This window comes from Danio rerio, chromosome 9 (genome assembly GCF_052040795.2).
Source record: "Danio rerio strain M-AB ecotype USA chromosome 9, GRCz13ab, whole genome shotgun sequence".
NCBI classification, from domain to species: domain Eukaryota; kingdom Metazoa; phylum Chordata; class Actinopteri; order Cypriniformes; family Danionidae; genus Danio; species Danio rerio.
The window spans coordinates 43798313-43820463 of record NC_141029.1 but is presented as its reverse complement, the minus strand read 5'-3'; the positions used below and the strand labels follow the sequence as shown (position 1 = coordinate 43820463).

General features: G+C 34.5%; 1 protein-coding gene across 3 annotated transcripts in view; it reads right to left on the bottom strand.

The window, feature by feature from the left end:
* Window positions 1-22151, bottom strand: part of col18a1a (collagen type XVIII alpha 1 chain a) — a 108743-nt gene that overhangs the window by 21107 nt on the left and 65485 nt on the right. For all 3 annotated transcript variants that reach the window (XM_087266781.1, XM_087266780.1, NM_001349195.1), the window contains exons 3-7: window positions 19393-19479; window positions 14447-14500; window positions 6034-6136; window positions 1775-1896; window positions 1304-1330 (exon numbers count right to left, since the gene is read on the bottom strand). In XM_087266781.1, the coding sequence (XP_087122907.1) occupies window positions 1304-1330; window positions 1775-1896; window positions 6034-6136; window positions 14447-14500; window positions 19393-19479 (393 nt within the window). The remainder of the gene's footprint in view (window positions 1-1303; window positions 1331-1774; window positions 1897-6033; window positions 6137-14446; window positions 14501-19392; window positions 19480-22151) is intronic.

Below are 22151 nucleotides of genomic sequence, written 5' to 3'. Positions count from 1 at the left end.
TCTCTCTCACTTACTCTATGTGGCTGCTTTTGACCTGCTAGTGTGTTAGTGAGGTAACATTTTATCTTCTATCTTAGCTCTTACAATAATATTGTTCCTTGTGGTAAGTACGAGCTTGCAGAGAAAGTTTTCTCCACACTGTAGCTGATCAGTGCGGCCGTTTAGCATCAGTGTATTTGTCACTGTTTGCTGAACAGCGCCAGAGTCGCGCTGACCGCTAGAGCCAATCGCAACCTTTTCTGCTGAGCGCGTGATCAATCAAAGGTGTTTAAGTACTTGCTCAACAACACTCTAAAAGCTAGACAGATTTGATGGATTAAAAAAAGTGTTTTCTTTGAGCAGGTAAAATTAAAGGTACAGTACTGCTTCTGTAAAAGAACAAATTTAAATATTTCCCAAATGATGTTTAACAGAGCAAGGGAAATTTCAGTATGTCTGATAATATTTATTCTTCTGGAGAAAGTCTGATTTGTTTTATTTCGGCTAGAATAAAAGCAGTTTTTAATTTTTTTAAACACTATTTTGACAAAACTATTAGCCCTTTTAAGCTAATTTTTTCCTGGATTGTCTACAGAACAAACTATCGTTATACAATAACTTGCCTAATTACCCTAACCTGCCTAGTTAACCTAATTAACCTAGTTAAGCCTTTAAATGTCACTTTAAGCTGTATAGAAGTGTCTTGAAAAATATCTAGTAAAATATTATTTACTGTCATCATGACAAAGATAAAATTAATTCATTGTTAAAAATGAGTTAATAAAACTATTATGTTAATAAATGTGCTAAATGTTTTAATATAATAATTATTGTGTTGCTACTGTAAGTAATCGTCAGTGTACCACGATATTGAATGGAACCGAGGACTCTCTACAGGCATAAAGTATTATACTATGAAAACCAGTAAACCCGTCTGTGGCAAATTTTGAATATCAATGGTATGATTGAGTATGACTTTTCAAGTGTTTTGAATTACAAATACACAAAGCATGTCCCCATAAACAACCTTAATAGAGTATAACAAGGTCAAGACCATGTCTTTAGGAAATGTCTGCTCCTTGTAAAACACATAAACAAGTAAACACACACAGTATATATGTTAAGGTATAACTGTAGGTAAAATTGTAATGAGGTATAATTGCCCATTATGCAATTTTGTATTTTGCCAAAAAAGGATGACAAGTGACAAAATAAATGACAAATGTAACTTCTGCCACAAACAATGCTTTAATCCACTCCTAACAGGTGCATTATATGTTGCACTGTCACAGTTATGTCTAGGTATAGAAGAATCACAACAAACCTTCATTCCTTTCTCTCCTGGGACGCCCTGTGAAAACACACAGACAAAAATGATTGACCTGTCTGCTGCTCGCACCAATATAACAGATGGCTGAACATTCAACTCCCCATCACTGACTTCACACATTACTGAGGATTTTGAAGGACGTACTGTAAAACTTCAATGTGATAAACTGACTTCAAGAAGAGCCCTGTTTCTACAATTGTCACTAAACAACAATTTCACTGAAATATGTATTTTTTTCTTATTAGCAATGCCTGCATTAGTGTTTTTTATAAAAGCTGACTGACAGACAGACAGACAGAGAGACAGACAGACAGACAGACAGACAGATTAGATAGATTATACTTTTTTTTTGGGTGGACTATCCCTTTTAAAGTCAATGTACTATAATGGACAGACTATCATGTCTTATTAGTTTATACTGTAGATGTTCAGAATGGTTGGTAAGATTTGCAGTGCTCAACACACCTTGTCTCCTTTTGATCCTCCACCAGACACTGATCCAGACCCCACATCACCCTTTGGCCCAGCAAGACCCCTGTCACCTTTAGCACCCTTCTCCCCTCTGTCACCCTTCTCTCCTCTTGCAACTGGGAAAGAGAAATAAGGCGTGGACATTTAAAATTGGCAGATCATTTAAAAATCAAACAGGATTTATAAAACACCTGGCTCATATTTTACACCAAACTAAAACAAATGATATTTTTCATAAAGAAAAAAAGCATATTTATAGAACATTATGATTTTTTGTAACAAAATTGCAACAGTTTTGAGTCAATTATTAAAAAGCAAAACAAATTATATTCACATTCTTACAATACTACATAGGCGCATCTCAATAAATTAGAATATCATCAAAGGATATATTTCAGTAATTCTATTACTGTATATCAATTCATTACACAAATAATGATATATTTCATTTATTTATTTATTTTAATGTTGATGATTATGGCACACAAATTTTTTTTTTCTGAATTTTGTATCTCAAATTTTGTAATATTATTTAAGACTAAGTAAAAAATAAGGATTTTTAACACAAAAATGTGGGACAAGTAAAAAGTATGAACATGTACAGCACTCAGCATGATTTATTTAAAATGTTATATTTTTTCTGAGATCCTGAATTTTGTCTTGTCATTAGCTTTAAGCCGTAATCTTCAAAATGAAAGTAAATAAATACATCAAAATGAAATCAATCAGTCTGATTAATGAATCTACACTACCTGACAAAACCCTTGAGATCGATCCCAGTTTTAAGAGAAACCAATAATCACTTGACTTCTAGTTTATCATTTGGAAAAGTGACAGAAGGTAGACGGTCTGTTGAGCTGCATCTCAGTTATCATAAATACTGCAGAAGACCTATTGGAATCCGCATGAACCAAAGATTTTAACAGAAATCAGTCAATTTCGGTTAAGGAAAAATCATGATTTGGGATTACATTCAGTATGGGGGCATATGAGAGACTTGCAGAGTGGATGGCAACATCAATAGCCTGAGGTATCAAGACATTTGTGCTGTCCATTACATTACAAACCACAGGAGAGGGCAAATTCTTCAGCAGAATAGCGCTCCTTCTCATACTTTAGCCTCCACATCGAAGTTCCTGAAAGCAAAGAATCTCAAGGTGCTCCAGGATTGGCCAGCCCAGTCACTAGAAATGAACATTATTGAGCTTGTCTAGGGTAAGATGAAAGAGGAGGCATTGAAGATAAATTCATGGATGCAGTCCTCTAAGCTCATTGGAGTCAAACACAATATTAATTCTTTATCCACTGCACCATGCCTTTATATTATTTACTGTACATCATTTTTCTTAAGTGACAAGAGTTTTTTCTTAGCAAAGTCAGACCTTACTGTCTTAATTAAATAATTAAAAATCAAGGCATGATTATATTTTATTTTGGTGAAATAAGCGTAATCTAGAGGCCTTTGCCTTTCATATAAGCCACTTCTGATACCAAATGATCAATTAGAAGTCAAATTAGTATTTGCTGTTCCTAAAACTTAAATAGATGACAAGACTTTTGGTATATAAATGATAATGTATGTTAATCAGTTTTTGAATTAAACTACTGAAATTAATCAACATTTAAATGATATTCTGATTCTAACTTATTGAGCTGCTCCTCACACTAAAATAACGTTCTAATTCTCTGCTTAAATAATTAAATAACATGACAATATTCAAAGAAGACAGGCCAAACTCTGCATATTCATGAAAGAATATGCCTACCAGCAAAAGCTTCTATATGAAGTCTGTTTGAATAAAACGACAAAAATACAAGCAATAAATAACAAACATATATATGTGCGATAAACAGCATACATATGCAGCGGCTCTAATGTTTGCTCCCAGTCTGCTGCACACCATCTCTGACATCACTACACATCCGCAGCATTCTGCCAGCATTTCATGCAAAGCGTTGGGTAGAAATTCTGCCGAGAATTTCTATCCAAAATTCCACGTCCAATAGGGAGATTTTCAGCTCCTCACCAGTGACCCACCTGAATACCGAATGCCATCATCAGCCGAGCTTGACGTTCTTAGAGAGTTTGAGTCATCAATAACATCGACTAAGTCAAGAGAACCTCCATATGAGCCTGAAGTTTGCTGTGAGCCACCATACGAGCCCGCTGACTGCTGAGAGCCTCCGTGTGAGCCAGAGGTTTGCCGGGAATCACCATAAGAGACTAACGTTTGCCGGGAATCCACATATGAACCAGATGCTTTTCGAGAATCTCCGTAGGAGCCAGAAGTTTGCCGAGAGGAATCAACTGATCCTAATATTCATTCAGATTGACCAATTCAGCTTGTTTTGAATAAAGATCACACTTGAGAACAAGTTTTAAAATAGCAGAAAGGAATATAGACCTACAGAACCATTCATTATGACCCACCAAATTAGTGAAAACAACATCAGAATATCTGAATCTATCTATGTATCTATGTGTGTATCTATCTGTCTGTCTGTCTATTTTTTAAATATAGAATAATATATCTTTTACAATTTGTGATACTGTAATATCAATTGTGATCATTTACTTATTTATTTATGATTATGTACTTATTTAATCTCTTAATTTTAACTTAATATCTTAAACAAACTTGTAAAATTATGAAGAATGGTTTTATATTTTGATTTAATCAAACTCAAATCTAATCCAAAATTGTAACTGTATATCTCAAAATAACATCTTTATTTCAAAATTATACATTTTAACCAAGGAGACATCAAAATAAAAACTCTTTAGTCCAGCCCACCCCTCCTATTATTATTTATTATTATTATTTTAATACGTATAATTTCTTTTTTCTTTCTTTTTTTCATTGTAATTGCTTAAAGTTCCCTGTTTGGGCTTCTACTAACTTTATTGCATTGTCATAAACCTCTTTCAAATATCTTAATCTTACTGTCTATTACTATTCTTTTAATTATTTATTTCGAGCTGGCCTAATAATACATATACTTAACCTTCAAAACATGGATGGTTTATTGCCTTTTTTGAAAATTGTTTTATGTGTATGTATAATTAGTTTTAGTATGTCTCTGTCTTTATTTTTTAGTTTTTTCTTTCTTATTTTTAATATTATTGTTGTTGTTGGCATTAGTATTATCATTAATAATAATCTTATTTAACAACCTGTGTTCCTGTATTTTGGCTATTACAAGTATTTTTATGCACACTGCTATATGCTGATCATCTACGTCATATTTTTTGTTCACATATTTCAAAATAAATAAAAAAAATGAAAAACTTTTCATAATTATAAATAACTATAAACATAGCAATAACAACATAATAACAATAACACAATTGTAAGATACGGTGAGCATACAATGTCACACTTACACATAACAATAATGAACATAAAACAAATACTAGCCAAAATCCATCATTACAGAGCCTGAATAACCAACTTAAAAACGTTCACAAGTGATTGTGAAAAGCCTTTGTGTGTTGATTTCCACCAGTAGAGGGAGCCAAATACCACAATAGCCATTCAAACCACTCACATCTGTAAAGTCTGTCTATTCTATCACACCTGAATGAAATGTTTTAATCTGAACTTTCAAATTATAAATAAAATTAGCATTACTAAATCAACACACTACATTTATATTAATCTTGTCTGAAAATATAAGCTGAAATATCTGTTTAACAGCAGCTGAACAAGTTGGAGAATGTGGTCAGCAAGTAATGCTAATATATCTGGTTAAAGAAATAGAAACATGAACATTTACTTACTATTTAATCCCATCCATCTTGAATCTTTATGAGTTTTTTTTCTTCTGCTGAACACCAAAGAAGACTATTCTAAGAAAGCTGAAAACCTGTAACCATCTACTACCATAGTAGGAAAAGCAAATACTGTGGAAGTAAATGTTTGCAGGTTTCCATCTTGTTTTGTGTTCAATAGAAGAAAAACACATGAATGGTGAGTAAAAGATGACAGAAGTTTCATTTTTAGTTATTACCCCCTTCAGCAGATCAATGAATGGTTGCCCCCCAAATGTTTTCTTTCATGAACAATTTCAGCGTATAAAGAACGTTGTAAAAAATGTAAAAGCAGAAGCAGAAAAATGCATTACTTCAAGTTTACAAGCAGAAAAACAGCCACTTAAGTGTTCAACAGAGCAATAAATCCGGCTGATGAGCTGCGCTGTCAGACAGGCTGATATTTTCCAGTTCAGACCTGACAGAGAACAGAAAAGCTCACCTGTCTGCTGTATAGGCTCCCTGCTAATCACCGGTGGCCGCTGTATAGGATCCCTGCTAATCACCGGTGGCCGCTGGATTGGCCGAGATGATGGAGGTGTTGGCTGAAAATACATACACATTATTAATATATCATAATTAATCACATCAGACTGTCAGTATATGGTAGATTGAATAATAATTAAAAAACAGTTCTTTGTTAATTTACAAAGGTAACACATTTTGTTTTTTGGACAGCAGGTTATACACAAATTAAAGTAAAAACAGTAAAAAAAAATCCATAAATTAGCGTTTCATTTCAGTATTTTGTGATTCATGTTTTAATTTTCCGTTACTGTTATTTCTGCTTTTGAACTGCATTATTGGACCTTAATCTCAACTTTTGCCTTTGAAAAGCTCAAAAAATTACTTTTATTAACATTTTTTACAGTTTAAAGTGATATATTGTCTGGGTTGGTGTTGTATATTATGCTACAAATACCTTGTACAAAACTGCCAGTAATTTTATTTTACAGACTTATTATTCTGTATATTATTTCTTATATATTATATTATTTCAAACTACAAAAATGTCATTGAGAGTTGGATTTAGAATTGAATTTTCAACATCAAAAGTCGAAAGAGCAGAGATCAAGGTCCCATAATGCAATTCACAACCATAAATAAACAGAAAACACTTGTAAATCACAAAATACGGAAATAAATGATGTCTTGCATGTATCTGTATAACAAAAATAGATGTTACGTTTAGCCTATAATCATAGTAATTGTGAAGCCCGCTTTGTACGCTTGTAATGTTTTGACTGGAACATGAGTGAAGTACACTATAAATCCTACTGTAACCAACATATCAAATCATTTGTACGTTGATTAAGATCTATACCTCATGCAGTTTCTGTACAAAATAATAACAATGAAACAAAATGTGGTGTATCTGACGCATTAGTTTTTGTGACCTGAGTCATTTTTGTGTGTATAACAGGATTTGACAAAAGGAATTATAACAGAAATGCATTTACTGTATGTGGTCAAATTTAAATGGATCCAATCCTTAACTTTCTCAACTGGAAAAAGATTTTTTTTTTTTTTTTTAAAGTCCAAAAGCATTTAATGTATGATGAGAATGTAGTTGGATTGACCCCAACATTTAAATTAAGAAAGCCAAAAATAGCCCAGGTTTGACCATAGCAGGTTCAACTTCAAGACAATTACAAAGTACAACACTTAAATAAATATAGATGTATCCACATTAAATAATCTGCATTTAATATTCTATAAAAAAAAACAAAACAAATATATATATATATATATATATATATATATATATATATATATATATATATATATATATATATATATATATATATATATATATATATATATATATATATATACATATATATATATATTTATATATATATATATAGAGTTGGCATGTAATAATAATAATAATATCTTTTATTTTTATAGGCGCCTTTCAAAGCACTCAAGGACACCTTACAGCAAATCACAAGCACATCATAAAAATACAAGCAGTAAAAATAAAAATCTGCATAATATTAAACCAGCAAATCATTAAAAGCTATCCTAAACAAAAACGTTTTTATCTGAGATTTAAAATTGGAAATAGAGTCCACCTGGCGATTGTACAAAGGCAAGGAATTCCATAACTTTAGTTCCGTACAAGTAAAAGCCCTGTTACCAAATGAGTTCATCTTAAAATTGTGGATGTATAACAGTTCAGCAGAAGATGATCTCAGTGAAAGCGAAGGAATGTACATATGAAGAAGATCAGGGAGATAGTGGCGGGCCAGGTTATGAAGAGCTGTGTATGTTAAGAGGAAGATTTCGTATGGTATACGATAGTGAACAGGGAGCCAGTGCAGGTGAAAGAGAATTGGAGTTATGTGATCAAAAGTATGCGAGCAGGTAACTATCCTAGCCGCTGAATTCTGAATTAACTGTGGTCTATGAAGTTGTTTATCAGGGATGCCAGATAGAAGCGAGTTACAGTAATCAATCCGTGATATAACCAAAGCATGAACAAGCACTTCAGTACTTTGTTGAGATAGTCAAGTGTGAAGTCTTGCAATGTTACACAAATGAAAAAAGGCAGAACGTGAGATATTACTAATTTGAGAACTAAACTAGAGCGTGCCATCCAGTATAACCCCAAGACTTTTCACATGGGTTGAGATATTGACTGGGGAGTCATCAACAAACAGGATAAAAGATTGAGCTTCGGATAAAACAGATTTACAGCCAACCAGAAGGGCTTCAGGTTTACTGGCATTTTACTTTAAGAAATTATTAGTCATCCATATATTAATCTCATGTAAACATTTGGTAAGGTCAGAAGGGGGAATGCAATGCAACTTAAATTCAACAAACAGACCATCAAAATAAAATGTGACCACAATTGGTGTCCTCTATGACTAGATGACATAAGATTAATACAAGAACCAAGCAAAAAAAATGCTTTACCTACTCATAGTTTTTGTCTTGTTTTTAGTCAAATTATCTACTAATTCTTAAATCAAAAAGCATTTTTGCCAGTGGGGTAGGAAAAACAATCTTGTTAATCGCTTTGATATAAAATTATTTGGTCCCACTTTATATAAAGTGTCCTTAACTACTATGTACTTACATCAAAAAATAAATACAATGCACTTACTGTGTTTATAATGTATTTGAGAACACGTTGTGCTTTTGAGTTGGGATAGAGGTTGGGTTATGGACAGGTTTGGTGGCATGGGTAGGTTTAAGGGTGGGTTAAGGTGGTCAACAGTGTATTTACAAATGTAATTACAAAAGTTAATCACAGATGTAATTACATAAATGTATTTAATCAAGCAAAGTACATAGTAAATACATGTATTTACACAATAAGTACATTTTAACAAACTATTAATTCCTGTTTAAGTACATATTAGTTAAGGCCACTTAATATAAAGAGGGACCAATTATTTTTCTTTCCCCATTATTATTCAGTTTGTTTTTAGGAAAAACTCTCTGATTATGACATTATTTCTGAAAACAAGACAATATTCTTTGCTTGTCTAGAAAATGCTTCTTGTTTTAGGAATTGGTACATATTTGAACTATACACAAGACAATAACTCTAGGTAAGAAAGCATTTTTGCAGTGTAAAATCCCACATCAGTCATCCGCCATTCAGACATACTGTACGGTATAGCTTCCAGTTAGCAACACTTCTTAAAGCAAAGCTGCCACAAAGAGCGCCTGACCTTGCACTTTATAAAGCACATGCTGCTGAAATACCAGACATCGGCTTCTAGAACACCCTGATCCTCAGATTTCACACCGGGATTGAATAAACGAGACTTTGGCAAGAGGACGCCCGTTTTTTTGAGAGAATGCTAACAGCATGTATTTTCAGACGGAGAGAGAGCAATCGTCTTGGGGAATCCAGGCCATGGGTGCCGGGCTCTAAAGATAGAGGTCAGGGCTGGAAAATGCAGCTAAACATCTGCCATCACAGTCACTGCTGCGGAGATGAAGGAGTCTCTGACCTTCAACACATTACATTGAGTTATGGTGGAGATTCCAGGATATGGACGAGATCAAAAGCACGAACGGATATTTCCTTTTGCATTACAAAAAGAGGCCGTTCTTTGCAGTCGTGATGTTTTGTGCATCATGTTCTTCCAGGAGAGCCATTTGGAATTATTTGGAATTTAGAGGCTTTTACCAGATATGTGTTACACAAAGAGCAGGGAGTTTTTAAAAGATCAGGTCATAGTAAATTGGAACAGTGTAGTTTTTTTTTAGTGTTGAAGTTCAGTTCAGTTTAGCTCAGTCAGTGTGGTTTAAAAATCACTACTGAGAGTCCAAACACTGAAGAGCAAATTCATCTATGCGTAGCTCTACCGATCCCAAACCATGCAAGCTAGAGGCGACAGCGGAGAGGGAAAAAAACTTCACAATTTTGATTATATAGTTAGTCATCAGTAGGCCCACACAGAATCTTCACACACAGAATTCCACAAATTTCTGCAGATTTTTAAGCCACCATTGAGTCAAATTATTTACGTGTGTAAATGTGTGTAAATGTAGGTGGTAATATTATCGACTAATATGAAAATATATTTATATGATTTATTTACAATATAGTTTGCAAAGTAATATTTTCTGTCTTTAAGTTGATATATTATATTAAAGACTTGCTTTAAATGGATCCCATTAAATTAGATTTTGAAACATCAAATAAAAGTTAAAAATATATATTTTTTTACTTTATATATGAAGTTTTCAGTTATGATCGCTACAGAAATAGCAAAAAATGTCTGCAGATTCTGCCTGGCCCTATTTATTGGTAATTAAGTTCTTTTTGAACTTGGTAATATTTGTATATAACATATAATAAAATTTATTTCAAATACTTATTCTACACTTACATGTAAACATGGCATAATATGTATTTCAAATGTTTCATTAAAATAATTCAAATTATGTTTCTCTGAGATGCTGGTTTAAATGAAAGAACCTACCAAATGCATAAATTGAACTGAAATTCCGCCTTGTCACCTAGGATATTTAGACACTTTTTATTCCTTAGAATAGAAACAGAAACTAGTACACCTTAAGCACTAGAGACATTTTTACATTTAAATTCCTTTTGCACAGGAAAAAAACTAATGAAGTAAAATGTGGTGTTTACCACACTGTCACAAGACCACTTCTCTCCCTCTAGATATAATAATCTCATCAAACTGGATTCCACAAAGAGCCCTACACATGAGATAGTCATGCAACACAGAAAACAAATCCCACCAGGTGCCTTTTCCTCAGATGCCCTTTCCAGCTTCCAAGCAGAGCGGGACTGACGGAGAAGCAAGCGTAGAAAATGTGCCTGCGGGAATGTGGCATCCATCAGAATGGATTCCACGCTAAGACAAAGGGAAGTTTACTTTACAGCACTTTGGAAAATGCCGTCTCTCTTTCTGTCACAGCGTGTTAAAACGTGCTGTGTACTGTAAAAGCAAACAAAAGCCATGTAATTCAAAATTACAAGGTTAGAATTAAATTAATACCTGCATGTTTGGCAGTGGATGTTTAACACTAGAACTACCAAGGCAGACGTTTAGAAATTTAGCTAGCTGTAGTACCTTGACTATTCTTAAAGGGATAGTTCACTAATAAAACATTATTGACTGTAAAAAAAAAAAATGCTGGGTTCCACACAATAGATTTGTGTTGAGACATCATGAAGGAATTAAGTTAAGTTTTTTTTTTTTTCAAATTTAAGCAGATTGAACATAAAAGAATTGAGTGGTTGCAAAAAAGCTCAACAATTGTGTTGTTTCAGCTCATTTTAAATAAGTAGATAGAACAAACAGTAAACGTAATTTTTTTTGGATTGTTTAGTCCACTTGTTTAAAAGCTATTTGGAATTCTTTCTTCTGTTGAAAACGAAAGAAGATATTTTGAAAAATGCTGGTAGCTGGTACCATTAAGTCTGTCTAATTTCAAATGTGAAGACTCCTTCAAATGCAGCATCAAAATGCATCCTTCGTTTCCTATGTAAAGGACACAACATGTGGATCCTCTGCGGCCTCAAACGTCCTAAGATTTATTGCGTGCTGATAACGGCAGGATGTTTTTAAAAGAAAACTCTGGATTGAAAGTATGAATTAGGTTTTATTTTACTTGGATATCTAAACAAATGTGTAAAAAACATAAAGAGTATGACAATCCTTACAAAAAAGTGATTTTATAGAGAGTTTACTTTTTATGCATACATTTTTGGATCAAGGAAATGTATTTCCAGCTGCTGTAAACTTTGCTTTGCTTTCAGATCACTTTAAATCACAACATGTATTTCCTCTTTTAACAGTAGATCTTATGGTTGCTAGGTAAGGAGATCTGCACTCGCTTCAAATGTTATCACTTAATTGAATGGGTGCAATTAGTGGTTATCAGCTGATAGATATGGGCCTGAAGGGGCCTTCCACATGGTTAACAAGCAGTGAAAATACTTTTTTTGAGTGCATGAGGGAGGACAAATGATGAGGTAATTTTCATTTTGGGTACATTAATTTTAACATTATTGTTTTATTAAAACTACAAAACACAGGATTTCTGAGTATTTGTACCTTGAATGGCCAAATTGACTCCATATTATAATCAGCATACTGTATTCGTTCAGCAGAAACAATTCTAAAAGTTTTTTTTTTGTTTTTTTACTATGCATTGAAATGCATATTGGTGATATTTTTAATCAGTTATTACTGTATATCTTAAGATTTGCTTTTATTTTACAAAGAAATACAAAATTAAATATGACAAAAAAAAAAACGATACATTAAGTGACACAGTGGCTCAGTGGTTAGCACTGTTGCCTCACAGCAAGAAGGTCTCTGGTTCGTGTCTCGGCCGGGTCAGTTGGGGTCCCTGTGTTTGCGTGGGTTTCCTCCAGGTGCTCCGGTTTCCCCCACAGTCCAAAAACATGCGGTATAGGTGAATTAAATAAACTAAGTTGGCCAGCGTGTATGTGTGTGGATGAGTGTGTATGGATGTTTCCCTGTGATGGGTTGCAGCTGGAAGGGCATCGGCTGTGTAAAACACATGCTGGATAAGTTGGCGGTTCATTCCACTGTGGCGACCCCAGATTAATAAAGGGACTAAGCCGATAAGAAAATGAATGGATGAATGAATAAGGATACATTCAAATGAAGCTTTAAATCTAAATATGGCTTGATAAAAAAGAGATCTGGAGCATTTGGAGCAGTCAGAATTAGGGGCAATCAAGTTATAGAATTCTGCAGGGTGCGAATTATACATTGACGATGGAGGGGGGGGGGGGGGGGTCATGTTTTTAGATTATGTACAGTAATATGCCTCAGTGAACCCAATGTATATATTTAATTCAATTACATCTAATTTATTTGAGGGATATTGAGTGGTTCTCAATCCCATTAGTGATATTAAGTAAACGGTGACTAGTTTGCTTTCCTGCACCTATTAATGGATAACCATGAAAAACTGCACATAGTTTTTTATTTTACTGTTTAACTTCCATGTGTGAGCCAGTGAATAATAAAATACAAACACAATGCATCTAGTTTTACAGATACCTACAAATGCCTTTTTTAAAGAAACACTTACACTATCTGTGTCACCGTTACCAGCGATCGTCTTTCATAAGATCGCTGGATTTCACTAACTATAACCATGGACTACAAATCCGCCATTTCTGGACTACATTTTCATACATGCACTCCGCTCACACTCACACATGCTTCCTCATCTAGACTGATTACACTCACACCACCTGAGGATTGTCAGAGACTGATTGCACACATTATTTAAGCTACACACTCACTCATTCACTTGGTTGAGTCTTGTTTATCCGTAGAAGACATTATAACATGTTTTCCTTGTCTTGTTTTCCCGTGTTTTGACCTAGCCTTGTTTATCTAGTTCTCCCTGCCTGCCGCCTGCCTTTTGACCTCTTGCCTGTGTTTGACTACAATTTTGGATTTGCCTTTATACATCTGTTTGCACCTGTGTTGACCATTGCTAACCTGACTTCGATTAAACCTGCATTTGGATAAAACCTCAGTTGTCTGTGTCACTTCCCTGCGTTACAATCTGCTGGTGCTCTAGATTTGCTGGTTTCAAAAATGTATGAACCATTATGGGGTGGTCAAATGTATAATGAAGTTATCTATTGTTTTAATTATTAATACTATTTAAGATAAAGATCAGACCCCCAATACATCTTGTTTTAATGTCCTTCAAAAGAAATCAAGCATTAATAAGTTGGTCAGACCCCCCCAAACCCCCCTTCAATTTGCACCCTGGAATTATGGTAGTTTTAGTGTTTAAGATATTAAATTAATTAAATTAATACTTTAGCAATTAAAACTTGCAAGTGCAAGGAAAGAAAAGGCTACTGTCAAAAGTAACATATATTTAAATAATTTAAAAATGAATTATTTTTTAAAGTGGTCTAAAAATCCTCAAAATTGCTTCAGAACTGCTGAATAAATCAGTCAGAGCAGTCCACACCTTACAGCCACCTGGTTTCTTTCCATTGTAATTAGCTCTGGCATGCTCAGACAAGGGCCTCACACATCAGTAGCAAGGGTTCATTTCAATTTCCACATGGCCTATTTCTGGATTAGTAACACAAGGCATGGGAAGATGGGCTTTAACATCTGGGATCGGTCTGGAGATAATAGCACTCATCCGGGACTTTCCCTTACAAGACGAACAAGTGTACAGTGTGACAGACTCCCAATTCACAGATGCTGCTCTGGAAATGGCCTGGAACTTTAGGATTTTCATTAAACGTTTTTAATTAAATGGATCCCAGCAAGTTTACAAATGCAAGCTCAGATTTGTGTTGCATACAGAGGAAACATAAACAAGCAAAATTATGGTGATACCTGAACTGGTGATGGCTGCTCTCCATCTCCACTTGCTCCGTAATCACCTGATGCCTGGAAAAATTGAAAAAATATATAAATTCTCTGAACAGTAAGCAGGACTCCCACTTAAACTTTCAAACTACCTGACAACTTCATGACTTTCATTTACAAACAAGCTGAACTTCCTTGATCTACTGTATAATGAATAATAATAATAATAATAATAATAATAATAATAATAATAATAATAATAAAGGCAAGCTATTGTGTTCCGTAGTCCCTCAGGAAATTAGTGCTTCTTGAGCAATGGATTTACCTCAATGTCCCAAAATTTAGCAGAGCCACAGCTTTCGTAAAAAAAAATTGGGGCAGCCATGACATTGCTCGTAATTCTTTCGCACCATCTGCATTGTTTATATTAAATAACATTATGTTAGAGTATAGAACATGCTCATCCGGTGTGCGATACCTGTTGTCACAAGGCATTGCACCTCTAAAAAGGGGTTGTTCACACAAAATGCATTTTTCCTTTCCAACTTGCTACTTTTTCTATTTTTTTTTTTCAATGTAAACATGCGCTTGACATGTGTTTGACCATTACGCTTATGTCACACGTTTTTTAAGTGCCTTCCATGTGAGCACCATGTTTTTTAGACATGGTGTCAAGTTAAAAGATGCTTTATGCTGTGCTTTTTTTTTAAACCGTTGCCTCTCAGGTTTTTAGACGCAAAGACGCATTCAGTGTAAATGTGCGCTTAGAATTGTGACAAACTTCAAAATGTGTACGTACTGCACAAAACACAAAGGTATCTTTTCCATGTTAAAAGGAGAGTTTTGTCGAGAGTTTTGTGATGCACAAAATTTCTATTTTTAAAAACGGTTTCAATTTGAGACGTCACACGCTAAGCAATAGCAAAAATATGACAGTGATTTTGAGTTTAAATATCATTTTACATGACATTTACAGCAAAACTACTGAAAGCAGCAGCACAAAGTTTAATGTTACCTCAGATTTTGAAAATAAAATAGAAAGCAAACAGTTAGAAAAGTAGCTAGCAAACAGTTTGTCAAAACTATGCTGTAAGTCAAAACTATGACCAAACCAACAACATAAGTAAGTAGACTTTGTACCAATATGTATTAATAATTAAAAATAACTTTCCTGGATATTAATTCTTAAAAGCAGGGTTTAACAATAAGGATGGTCCAATATGCACACAAAGGCGATAGAAATGAAAAGCAGTACGACTGGCAAAAATAATTGCGTTCACGTGAGCAATAGAAAACAGATGAAAACCGAATGAGAGGATGATCACTCATGCTAACAGCTAAAGTGATGCATGCAACTGTTTAAAACGCGTGCGCACTCCCATTTCCTTGCGTGAAGCAACTGTTTAGAAACAACTGATGTGATCGGTTCTCTTTCACATAGACTAGAAAAAAATTGATGAACATGCACCCACAGTCTTGCTGCTTTCAAGAGCTCCAAATTTGTCTTTTTGTAAGCATCACTGGTTGCTTTTGCTTCAACCATTCTTTAAACAGATTATTTATGGGTATAACGTTAACCGTGTGTATGTGATCATCCTTTCATTATCAAACGGTATGTTTTTTTTTTTTACCTGCTTTCTTTTGAGTTAAAATGGTTTAATCATAATTTTTTATAATAACATTGCTTTAATGGGTGATTAACTCCCCATTTATGTGTAATTAACCGATGATCTGAGACCTTTAGCCAGGACGGATTACTGTGCATATATTTTTTTAAATAAAAAGTATAGTATACAGCAATATTTTGCTTGTTTTGACACATTTAAAATTTGTGGCTAAAAAATAACTAATTGTTTATGTTTGGTGTGGTCAGAGACACATTTGGTAAATACTTAATTTTGAGCTCTGAAAATTATTCGAAATAAAAACTAATTCTAATACTATGAAACCATGACCCATTTGCTCAAGATTATTGAGCTCATACACGACACACAAAAAGTGAAATGAACGAGGAGGCATGTGGACATAACACACAATCTAAATCAAGTAATTTTACCATGTCAAAGTCATACTTATTATTTATATGTATAAAATATATTTTCACAACAATAAAATTGTGTCTTGTGAAAATGGCGAGTGGCTAGTAATGTTGGAAAACTACTAGCCACAGTGGCTAGTGATCAAAAAAGTTAATGTCAAGCCCTGTTAATTTGTATTATATGGATTATAAATATTACCATTTCATTGATAGTGCACATTTCTGCACTTCTAACTGGCTGGTATTTAAATGTTTCTGTCGTGTTGCTCCGCATCTCGTGCTGACAGACAAATTGCTTGCTGCTGAACTCAGTGTTGTCAGTGTTAGAAATGCGAATTCAGCCAAAGCCTATTTACTTTTGGAGAAATTTGAACTATTTTCTTAAATTTGGATGATTTAGAGTCATTCATGTGTCAAATATGATGTGGTAAGCGTTATATACATGTAAGCCTGTCTAAAACTACTCTATTATCTTTGTTTTGTAAAGAAAACTCCCATCCACCCCATCTTCCTCCTTTTCCTCCTTTACCAGGGGGAGCTCTCGAGAACAACCTGATCTCGATCATCCTTTCATGCTCATTGACCAGGCAGGAGACTTGGTCTTAATTATCCGAGCTTAGGGTTCTCTCCCGAGATAGTAGCCAAACCTGCTATTATTATCAAGCAATATCTAAGTTTAAACTCTTGAATTAAACATAAGAGGTAAACATTTTCTCTCTTTGTTTCTCTCTTTACATAAATTACAGTCAAAAAAGTTCTTAAAGTCAAAAAGAAAATGAGCTAAGATGTGTAAATGTGTGCATTCTCTGACAGCAAAACAACCAGAAATTGTGGGAACCCTAAATAAGAAAGGGTCATTCCTTCACAGTTATCTGGACTGCTGGAGGGCATGTAGTACGTCATATGTCATACTGATGGCCATTAAAGCTTTCTCCTGTGGAAAGCCTGGCTGGAGGCGACACATTCCTTTCTGGAAAATGAATGGAAGGGAATTCCAAGCACTTTCAGATGCAGACGGATAACAATTGGTTAACAAACACTCCAGGTGTTTATTTAGCAGTTAACACACCCTAATTTCGTTCTAAATCCCATATTGTTTACATCAAGTCAGTCTTCCACTTTCATTCAGTCAAGTCTTACAGTGTTTTTATTTAGAAATTGTTTCAAAGCAGTTTAACATTGATGAATAATCAATATTGTTACAGTTAGCCATCCTCATAATTGTTTTTATTTTTATTTAATAAAAGCAGCTATTATACATACTGAAAAAAATGCATATTTTTGTTATTTACCTTTTACATGCAAAGGGTTAAATATTTCAGAACTGAACTTTGCTTACAGGAAGCCATATCTGACTGTATTTATGTATTTATAATGTTTAATATACTGTATATTATGACAAACACTGCTTTTTAAAAGCTATCATTTTTTAAAAACTGCACTTTCAGCCACCCAACATGAACAACCAAAAAGCATATACAAGTTTACAGTTTTAAATGGAAATAGTTTCATGTAAGAGCTTCTTTGTTCAGTGTTGTTTCAATTTAGTCTGTCAATGTTGCAAAGTTCATCAGTTATGAAACAAGTTCAGTTCAACAACAAGCAGCTCTGCTGAAAACAATGGTGTCATTCTTCAGATCAAGCCAGTTAAAAAGGAGTTGTTAGCATAATGTTAAATAGGTTTCCAGGCTTTTAGGCTTGTTTGAAAGTCAAAAATGGCACCTTTTGATGCTTTGTGCCAAGATTGACATCCTTCAGGCTGGTTCTTACATTCAGAAACAAACAGTGAAGTTTGCAAGTTTCAGAAGAATTAGAATAAAGAATAGGCCGCAAATCTAATTTGCAATGTTTTTTGAAAGTTAGAATAATAAACAAACTTGTTATTTGAAGAAGACCTCAGACATTCTGTCTACATATAATTTATCAAGAATTAAATAATATAGGGTTGAAAAAAACAAAATAAAAAAAACATGGGATAAACTATTCCTTTAAGGATCGTGTTGAATGTAAATTTAGCTGAGGTGATAGGACATTGGAAGGACGTTTTTCAGGAAACCAAGAACCAATTAAATGTATGCACTAAATCCATGCATCTTCCAAATGCATATACAGTCTATAAATGAAAAGTGATGCCACAGCAAATTTTGGGATAAGCCTCCTGGGGAAAATAGTCTAAATCTGAACACTTGCAGCAGGCCATCTATTTTGCACACTGGTCTCATTTATAAAAGACTACACAATAACTGGGTAGGTGCGAGGCAGTGGCGCAGTAGGTAGTGCTGTCGCCTCACAGCAAGAAGGTCGCTGGGTCGCTGGTTCGAACCTCGGCTTAATTGGCGTTTCTGTGTGGAGTTTGCATGTTCTCCCTGCTTTCGCGTGGGTTTCCTCTGGGTGCTCCGGTTTTCCCCACAGTCCAAAGACATGCGGAACAGGTGAATTGTGTAGGCTAAAATTGTCCGTAGTGTATGAGTGTGTGAATGTGTGTGTGGATGTTTCCCAGAGATGGGTTGCGGCTGGAAGAGCATCCGCTGCGTAAAAACTTCCTGGTTAAGTTGGTGGTTCATTCCGCTGTGGCAACCCCGGATTAATAAAGGGAATAAGCCGACAAGAAAATGAATGAATGAATGAATGAATAACTGGGTAGGCATCAAAACCTGAATACACACTTATAAGATCTCCTTTTGTTGAAGCTATTTTAAGAGCTTGCCAACTGATATTAAGAACACAATTTGAGTACTTCTCATCTCACTGCCTTTAGCCATTCTTTGGATTAATATATATATATTGACTTGAAAGAGACTTGCTAGACCAAGCTATGACTTGACTTGACTTGAAATAAGCAGTGACTTGACTTGAGTCTGACAAAAACTGACTTGACTTGCTTGAGTCTTAAGGGTTATGACTTGAGACTTGCACATGTGTGACCTACTCCCACCTCTGTTGCATAGTCATCCTCCTCTTCTTCACAGTGCCGTTCAGCCGCCCCAGGGTCTCTCGACACCCTCAGATCACCAATAACACCCTACAAGACAAAAGCACAGGTTGAGAAGTTTATTAAGATGCACAGGGAATGTGAAGTGACATACAGTTCATGCTACAGGACAGCTGCTAATGGACGATTCTACTGCTTCCACTGCAAAAATGCTGGCAGTCAGAGAATAACGTGTGACGGATATCTTACTTTCAAACACAGGGCTCTGTGTCTTCATGTGGGATTTCCCTTTCAGGGTTTGCGGCATAATTACAACGCAGATGGTGATAAGATTCAATCTAATCTGCCAAGCAGCACATCTCTACCTTCAATAGCTAACATAATTGCCTCATTAAAGAGATAGTTCTTCCAAAAGAAATTAAATCCTGCCAATTATTAATCTCTCGTGCTGTTCAGTGCTGTAACCTGAATGACTGACTTTCTTCTGCGGAACGTAGGAGAATATCAGTAGAATGTCCATGCTGCTCTTTTTAAATTAATTTTCATTACATTACATTTCATTACATTACAATATAACAATGTGTAACAATTCACTTTCATTGAGAATGACATGGTATGACATGTTTTTTTTCAGATATTTCCCAAATTATGTTTACCAGTGCAAAGAATTTTTCACAGTATTTCCTAATTTTAAGAGAACGTCTTTTAGGTTTTATTTTGGGTAGGATAAAAGCAGAAAGTCTGCAGACTATTGTCTATGGAAACATGACAGGAAAATTTTAGCAGAATGTTCATACTACTCTTTTGTCAACAATGTGTAACCATTCACATTCATTGAGAATGACATGAACACCCTGTCATGTTCCACAAATGACAAAATAATGAATAATCATGTTTGGAGTATGAGGATGAGCAACTAATTGCATCAATTCATTTTTGAGTCAATTATTTATTTAAGCTGATGTCCAATTAGTCCCATTGTGTAAAATAAAATCAGCGAAATAACAGTAAACTGCCAATATCTTGCCAATATTCACATTTTTAAATGGCATTCTTTGTAACTGATCACACAACTTCAACTTTCACAACTTCAAATGTGGAAAAATTTACCTCAACCGTTTAACAAACAGGATTTGTATCGCCTTTGTATTGATATAAAACAATATACTGTATGTGAAATACAACAAACTAATGCAAACAAACCAGTAAAGCCAAAGACAAAATTATTTAGTTATCACTTAGGTAAGATTTGAAAAGTGTGTGTGTGTGTGTGTGTGTGTGTGTGTGTGTGTGTGTGTGTGTGTGTGTGTGTGTGTGTGTGTGTGTGTGTGTGTGTGTGTGTGTGTGTGTGTGTGTGTGCTTGTATATACTTTACTTGTTAGTTTGTAAGACACTCAGTTTAAAGTGCAATTTAAATGCTTAACTAGATTAATTAGGCAAGTAGTTACTCTGTAAACTAGGTTAAGGCAAGTAATATTAATTAGTCTAGTCATTAAACAATGACTTGCCTAATTATCCTAACTTGCCTAGTTAACCTAATGAACATAGTTAAGTCTTTACATGATACTTTAAGTTGAATTTTACCTTGAAAAATATCTAGTAAAATATTATATAAAGTCATCATGGCATAGATTAAAGAAATCAGTTATTAGAAATGAGTTATTAAAACTATTATGTTTAGAAATGTGTTGAAAACATTGCTGATCAGATCTGACAGGACTGTCTTTCTCACATCTTAGTAAACGCCCTGTGCGAAGGTCAAAGGTTTAAGAGCAGAAAGCAGTGAAGGAAGTTTTATGACGTCTCAGTTGTCCTTTTGTGTCACGCTTTGACCCTCTGAAAGCCCCAGCGCAGGGTCAGATTGACAGCCCAGATTGGCCCACACTTCTGCAGATAAGCACATGTTCTCAATGAGAGCGAGGGATGGAAGAGCAATCATATCCTGGCTAATCAGGTCTGTAATTATGATGGCCATCTCCTTCCCACAGGAAATAGCAGCCACATGAAACACGGAGCCAAACTAAGTGAACACGATCCATCTGCTTTTGAGTGATCATTATGAGCTGTGGGAAATGTGAGGCATTCCTGCTGCCTCGGTCGCCTCACTATGGTTATTGAAGGACATGCAAGAAAGAGCCAGCATAACTGATGGACACTGAGAAAAGCGTTCAATCACATCGCTTCACAGGTCACTTACGCCAATCTGGCAGCAAAAGCAGTTGGAGAAGAATCTGCTGGACAAAACTGGGAATTCTTAGTAATTGTTATTGTATGTATGTATGTATGTATGTATGTATGTATGTATATATATATATATATATATATATATAGTTTTTGCCACGATGACTGTAAATAATATTTTACTAGATATTTTTCGAAACACTTCTATACAGCTTAAAGAGACATTTAAAGTCTTAACTAGGTTAATTAGGTTAACTAGGCAGGTTAGGGCAATTAGGCAAGTTATTGAATAACAATGGTTTGTTCTGTAGACTGTAGAGAAAAAAAATTGCCTAAAGGGGCTAATAATTTTGTCCTTAAAAGTGTGTTTAAAAAATTAAAAACTGCTTATATTCTAGCCAAAATAAAACAAATAAGACTTTTCCAGAAGAAAAAATAATTATCAGACATACAGTGAAAATGTATTTGCTCTTTTTTTCTGAGAGAAAAAAATTCAAAGGGGGCTAATAATTCTGACTTCAACAATATAACTTAATGTTTTATTTAATATATTTCAAATTCACTATGTCAAACGATGGTGA